This window comes from Protomyctophum parallelum, assembly GCF_964188405.1.
Source record: "Protomyctophum parallelum genome assembly, chromosome: 6".
NCBI classification, from domain to species: domain Eukaryota; kingdom Metazoa; phylum Chordata; class Actinopteri; order Myctophiformes; family Myctophidae; genus Protomyctophum; species Protomyctophum parallelum.
Genome location: NC_139701.1, coordinates 8516600 through 8523797, shown reverse-complemented (window position 1 = coordinate 8523797; position 7198 = coordinate 8516600). Strand labels below are relative to the sequence as shown.

At 44.3% G+C, this 7198-nt stretch overlaps 1 protein-coding gene and 1 long non-coding RNA gene across 11 annotated transcripts in view; one reads left to right on the top strand and one right to left on the bottom strand.

Annotated features, from left to right (window-relative positions):
* Positions 1–1546: 1546 nt before the first annotated feature.
* Positions 1547–4329, top strand: LOC310860924. The gene is made up of 3 exons (XR_014569439.1): positions 1547–2720; positions 2753–4188; positions 4239–4329. It is a non-coding gene; the product is annotated as an uncharacterized lncRNA (long non-coding RNA).
* usp24 (ubiquitin specific peptidase 24) overlaps positions 3638–7198 on the bottom strand; it is a 70466-nt gene continuing 66905 nt past the window's right edge. For all 10 annotated transcript variants that reach the window (XM_083768123.1, XM_083768125.1, XM_083768126.1 and 7 more), the window contains 4 exons: positions 6381–6456; positions 6181–6267; positions 5750–5860; positions 3638–5152 (listed from right to left, as the gene is read on the bottom strand). In XM_083768123.1, coding sequence (XP_083624249.1) covers positions 5090–5152; positions 5750–5860; positions 6181–6267; positions 6381–6456 — 337 coding nt within the window. In that variant the 3' untranslated portion in view covers positions 3638–5089. The remainder of the gene's footprint in view (positions 5153–5749; positions 5861–6180; positions 6268–6380; positions 6457–7198) is intronic.

The window sequence follows — 7198 nt, the reverse complement described above, 5'->3', positions numbered from 1 at the left end:
TAAATCAACTGCATATTTAGTCGACTAAAATCTTATATTTAGTCGACTAAAACTAGACAAACATTCCAGGTGACTAAAACGTGACTAGAACAAAATGAAAACTATTCAAGAGACGATGACAAAAACTAAAATTTGCTGCCAAAACAACATTGCATACAAGGCTTTTGACACTGAGGCACACATAACGTTGCGGTCAGGCAGAAACCCCAAACCTTTTGTAAATGAACGCCCCAACTTGATCACACTACAGCGTCACACCAAAGCGTCACTCTCTCTGTATGATGAAGTACTGCATTAAATGACCAAAACAAAACATAAAAAGCAGACATTTTTGGAGATACAAGGTTTCTGCCCGACAGCTACAACATGGATATGTGGTTCTATATGTTGTACCTGCTCTTGCAGCTCTTCTATTGAGACATTTAGATCATGTCTCACATACATACTGTAGGATCTGACACGAATTTTGACCCGATTGTCAAGATTCAATTCATCCCCTGAGCAAGCAGGCAAGGCTCTATAAAGGGTATGCGCATGCATAACCCATTCTGACCTGAGATCAGATTCATACGAGGTTTCCGCCGGACACACACTGGTCTGATGAACCCATTCTGACCTGAGATCAGATTCTAAAAATGTCAGTCGCTCTTCGATTTTTCAAAAATAGCAGACCTACAAGCTCGTATCGCGCCACTCGGTGGCGCGATATGAGCTTGTAGATCTGCTATTTTTCAATAGCTAAAGCATAACATGATGCCGACACCAAAATGGGTGCCCGGTCAGAATGGGATAAGGTGAGTGGCAAAGTGAATTGAACGTTTATTGCAATCAGATCAGATTCTGTTAGGGGATGTCAATCAGATCAGATTCTGTTATGGGATGTCAATCAGATCAGATTCTGTTATGGGATGTCAATCAGATCAGATTCTGTTATGGGATGTCAATCAGATCAGATTCTGTTATGGGATGTCAATCAGATCAGATTCTGTTATGGGATGTCAATCAGATCAGATTCTGTTATGGGCTGTCAATCAGATCAGATTCTGTTATGGGATGTCGAGGCCAGAAAGTAGTTTTTTGCCACTCAGTAGGCATTCCATAACCTCCGGGTATGATGATGATGATGTCATGCGCATACCCTCTAGTCTAGTCTATTAGCTCAACGGTAAAAATGCAGGACTTGCGCAGGAAACCTTCAGGTTCAAATCCGGGCTAGAATAGGAAAGTGACATCAGCTTTAAGTACTGTACTCTGATAACAGGTACTGCACTGTTGCCAGTTAAATACTGAAATACCCGACTATATATTAGAAAGAAACTCCATGTTTACAAAAGGCTGTGCATTCCAGTTTATTTTATATCAAATTTCCCCATAATCAAACTCTGATGTACAAATTAAAACAGGGTTTTTTTTTAACATGCATTACAGAATCCTGCCGTAGGCAGGGTTTGACTTTCAGATGTGAATTTTTCCAAAGTTGAGTGACAGAGTAAAAACCCATATACGGAGGCCCCCCCCTCCCACCCCCACCCATGCAATTACACCCTTAGCTCCCTCCCTGCATCCCCACTGATAAAAAGAAAAGATTTGATTGCAAGTCTTTTAAAAAGGACTACAGGTGCCGTGGAGGGGTGAACATGGGAGAGGCTCTGGGCCAACCATGCCCAATCTCACAGGTTCCTCTGGTCCTGGCCCCACCGTAGGTAGTTACTAGCTAGTAGGGACCCCCTCCACCACCTTCTCTCAAGCGGCACACGCACATACAGTACACACACACGCACACATACAGAGTCCCATTTGAGAGCACATGACTAGCCACAGAGAAGGAGGCGCAGGAAGATTATGTGAGAAAATGAGCACGAATGAGAAGAGTTCACACAGCAAACAACACATCGGAGGTTTGGTTTACCCTCTTCCACCAGCGGAACAACACCGTCACGATACACACTCCTCCGCCGCTTCGCTGTCACGCATGCCAATGCCAGGGAGAGCAGCCAGGGGCACATTCAGAACTTTAGTGAGATAAGAGTGGGAGTTGGGGCTGGGGGTGTCTTCTGAAGACTTTTTTTTATATACTTTTGTTGTACGTTACCATTTGTGGACTCGGGGTCTGCTATACAATTACAATACGGGTGGTTCTCAAACTTTTTTACCACCATAACTCTCACAAGTGTACTAATGGAAACAAATTGGTTTCAGTTATAGACCTGTAAGGGTCCATGTGTAAGGGAACCGTTAAGGAATCGGACCGTTAAAGAGAGAATCGTTAACCCATTTTGGGCGGGAACCCCTTTTGGTGTTAGCATTGTGCTATGCTTTAGCTATTGAAAAATAGCAGATCTACAAGCTCATAGCGCGCCACCGACTGGCGAGCTATGAACTTGTAGGTCTGCTATTTTTTTTAAATCGTACAAATGTGGCACAAATCTTTGAATGGGTATATATTCTTTCAGAGCGAACGTTTTTTTTTCTTTTTCTCGACGTCAGGCCTAATGAACCGGAATCACAGAAATGATCCCACGCCCAGCGCAAGACGGTGGAATAATGTTTCGGGCAATGGACGCCATCATACGATAGAAGTATAACTCGGGCTCAACTTTCCTCACGCTGGAAGGAAGCGGCAGCGCTGAAGACACGCAGGACGCAACAGGAGCCCTAAAGCAAATGGACTTCACCGTCTATCTCCAGCCCCCAAAAATAGAAATATTTGCCAAGTATAGGTCCTTGGTTTAGGTCCTGGTCCTGGTCCTAGGTCCCAACATTGTAAACATTAAACTGTTAAAGCTGAGAGCTGAATATGCTGAGCTGGCTTCGTCTGCAGCGTGGACCGATCGGTGCCACGCAGAAGATTGAAGAACCTTAGCAGCTCAGAATGCTAAAGCAATGTTGACATTCGGGGCCCAACACTAAACGAGGCGATTGTCTGCGGGAACTTCCGAGTGTCGGCCCTTGTGGCTTTTCCCCAAATCGGCCAGGTTAGCATAATTCAGTAAATCTACACTACATTGTGTCTGCTTTAAGTCTAAGCTACATGGAGAAGCAGCATTTTAACCACCATCAAAAAAACAACAACGCTGTCCTGTCCAGCTATGCCCCGTTTAGATAGATACACACAGAATCCAGGTAAATACCAACAAGTACATTCCTACAGTCCTTGGCACGCAACACACAGGGGGAGAGTCATCTATTATTTATTTTGGGACTAGCAGGAGATGAGAAAAGGATGAGAGACAGCTCTATAACGCCGGCTGTGCTGCAGGGTTGGTGAATGGCCAGGTGAGAAGATGGGCTCAGTGCTGTAGTCGGGCTAGGGCAGCTACACCTTAACCTCTCCTGTGAGAGGCCGTTGTCCTAGTGACAGGTACGTACGATGGGTGGCAGACCGGACTCCAGAGTGACTTTGATGTGAGGGACAATCGGGAGGTTAAGGCACTTAAGGTCTCCCGATAGTTGGCGTGGGATGATGATGATTTGGTGTCAATTGTCAGGTGGAACTCGGGCTAATGGGTCGGGTCACGCCCCTGTGTGTGTGTTTTTTTTCCAAAGGCAGACAAAAGCAAAAGGCAAAGCAATAAAACAAACAAAAACAAAGGAAGAAACTCAGTTGGCAAATCAAAACCTAATAATGCACAGAGTGAAGAGAGGACTGGTTCTTTATGCGCAAGTTAGTGTGTACATGCGTTTGCTTGCATGTGATCTACATCTACAGAGGTTATACAGTAGCATAGTTTATTTGTGTGTGCGTGTGTGGGTGTGTGTGTGTGTGTGAGAGCGCATTGGGTTGGCACCAACAAAATATAAAACAAGCTCCTGAGTTCCCCTCCGGTTGGCACTGAATGCCCTCACCAGTTTGGCTCTGCACGAGCACATTGTATCCGTGCATGCACAGAGCAGCTTTTCTTGCATAAGGCATGAATTCTTAAACCCCAAGAAACTACCTTTTCCAAAAACTTTTCCGAGACCACAAATAACATAACCCCCAGAAAAATCCAGAAAATCAGCTGCTCATCTCGCTGGATCTTGAGTGTGGGGTGCAGGGGAAGAGTGCCGGCACCCGCACAGCTCTTTCCGGGTCTGTTCGGGGGGGCCCCCAGGTTTTGGGCCCCGTGTCTGCCATGTGTAGGGACAGCCCTCCGATGTGTAACACACTGTAGTGGAACAGGGAAATGGATACAGTCACAGTCCGATGTGTAACACACTGTAGTGGAACAGGGACATGGATACAGTCACAGTCCGAGGTGTGGCTGACTGCACTACGTGGCACTGAAAACATTGTTTGATCCAACAAACAAAAAAAAGGAAGGGGAGACATACATGTATGTGAGGAGGAGGAGGCGGGACTTCCTCAGTCCCCAGAGGAACTGACCAGTGCTGCTGTACATCACATGACTGGGTTGGACTATAAAGTGCATACTTAAAAAACCCCAGCGAAGCCTGTTTGTGTCTATGTGTGTCTATGTGTGTCTGTGTCCGTGTGTGTGTGTGTACTGTAGGTGTTCCCGACCGTGCACGTACACACACACACACTGCTGTATGCAAAATTCCTCTAAGAGCAGATAACGCCACCCATTGTGTGTGTGTTTTTTTTTTCTTTTCTTTTTGCAATTTAGGTGGCTGTGGAGGAGAGCACAGAAGGCTTTAAAATATTATCTAACATTTTTCATATTACACATATGGAACAAGTCTTTACAATATGAAGATGTCTGCGGTAGTTACATTGGCAAGTAATGAGGAAAAACAGACAAACTTTTGTTAAAACACAACCCCTCGTCGTCAGAATCTTCTGCTCATTCAGAGTGAATGAATGAATAAAAGGATAAACGTAGCTCATCCATCAGGTATGGAAGCTCCTTCCACTTTCCCGCACACACACACCATCGTCAGCCTTTCCTGCATCCGATAATAATGATCCGCCTCCATTATTAAGTGTTTCGATTGGCTGCTTGTCCTAGAAGTCATAAAAATGTCCTGACCAATCAGCGGTGGTGAAGTGCAGTCTTTTTTTTTCTTTTTCTTTTTTTCGTACTGGCTGCCGGGGAGCTGCGAGGCCTCTCCATTGGAGGGATTTGGTTGCCAGATTGGAGGAAAACTAGGGGTCCACATCTTCTAAATCGCTCTTCGAGTCACCCAGCATCATCGGAGATTCTGAACCCTGGGGGAAATTACAAATTACAATTACAGAAACCGATTATTTCATAATTTTAATTTCCGACGTGATCATACTACAACGCCACACAAAAGCAATAGGTGGAGTCTGATGTGGTTGAATTTCAGATTACGGCGACAAATTGGGAGAGTCTGCAATGGTGAGCTTGTTCCACAGAAACCGAGAGAGAACCAGTAATATGACCCATCAGTAACCATGAATAATGAACAAAGAAAGAGGCTTTTTGTGTCTAAAAGAACAGTGTGCACTACAGTACATTCTGCAGTGAGAACGGGGATATACTATTTCACCACATCATTTACATGTACTGCTTCTGTAAATGCCGGCATGATGAGTCTCAATGCACATGAAGTGAGTGACAACTCGGCAGCAGAAAGAACAGAGGGCTCACATTCTGTAGAATGAACCTGTACTGTAATATCGTCTGTCGGGTGAAAACCTCACATGTCCAAAACCGTAACTTTTCAGGATAAAAAAAACAATATATGCATTTTATGACGCTCTAGTATGATCACGTGGGGGCATTAGTTTATGGAGACAGGGATTCAGCCCGACAGCAACAACATGATGGCTGCTCTTTACCTGTCGGAGGCTGCGGTCTGCGTTGTCATTGGCGGGGCTACCGTCGGAGCCATTACTGCTGCCAGACTGTTCCTTCTCATTCAGCAACGCTGTGGCGTAGGCCAGGGTATCCTACACACACACACACACACACACACACACACACACACACACACCCTCAGAATGTTGTGTGTTTTTTTGTGGTACTTATATGGGGATTAGGGTGTCATAAACCATTTCAGGTCAGGAGACTGGCTACAATCCTAGTGTAGTCTTTCTTGGATAGGCTACATTTTAGTCACAATTCTTATAATGTTGGTGCTGGTACTTTTCCTTTGGGGGCAACTGAAATAATATTTTTTTTGGGGCGTCACCTCCAAGACATATTATGTCTTGGAGGTGACGCCCCAAAAAAAGTCCTCTAAACAGGAAAAACGTGTGTGTGTGTATACCTGTGCTGAGATAGTGCGCTGAAAGGTTTTATTGGTAGACGTCTCATTGGAGACGTTGCTCTGTGGAGTCCAGTAATGTTCTGACATCTGAGAGGAAGAGGAAGTGTCACTACACAGAACATATGTTACACAGGCCCTCTTAAGAGTACGACAGAGCTTTTGAAAGACGATGCGTTAACTTTGCGTTTCCTAAGACTCGCCTTTTTCTGTAACCACTGCACTGCCCAGCTCCAATGACCCGACAGATCCTTAAAGTAATCTTTAGCTGGGACACACCTGGCGGGGCAAAACAATACAGAATATGCTTTAACATTCATTGATATTCATTACATCTGTCAAAACAGTGAAGGCCTTTGTGCAAAAAGGAGTTCTATTCCTATTCGTATGCAACCTTGAAGTGTGATTTATAATCCATTGCATGATGAAGACGCTTACCAAAGACAACTGATCATCAAGCTTAAAGGTATATTCAGTGATTTCACTTAATTCAAATATCACTTATTTCTTTGTTTTGTTGTGATAATCCTCCCTACTATAGAGTGTGCTGACCATATAAGGAGTTCCTCCCTGTCCCCAGTTAACCCCTGGGGGTCAAAAAACCTTAGGTTTCGTTTTTGACTCTCTATCCTGATTGGACGAAAGGCTGGGTCCCAGGCCAAAAACGAAACCTAAGGTTTTTTGAGTGAAATCACTGAATATACCTTTAAAGGAGAATTCCATACTAAAAGGCTTTCTTACCTTTCTTTGTAGTTGTTACGTCCCCATCAAAGAGGTCCAGGTGTTTTTTTGTGCAAAAGCTCCTTATTGGCTATTTCCCCTACCATAAGCCCTCAATGAATTGCATTGAATTGAATGGGATGTATGGGGTGTTGTGCTAATTCGCTTATTTCCATCGCTCAAAATTATATATTTTTTGTATATATCCTCTCTTCATAATGTAAATAATAACCCAAGCGGCACACTTTACTACTTATTTTGATGGAAATAAGCGAATTAGCACAACACCCCATACATCCCA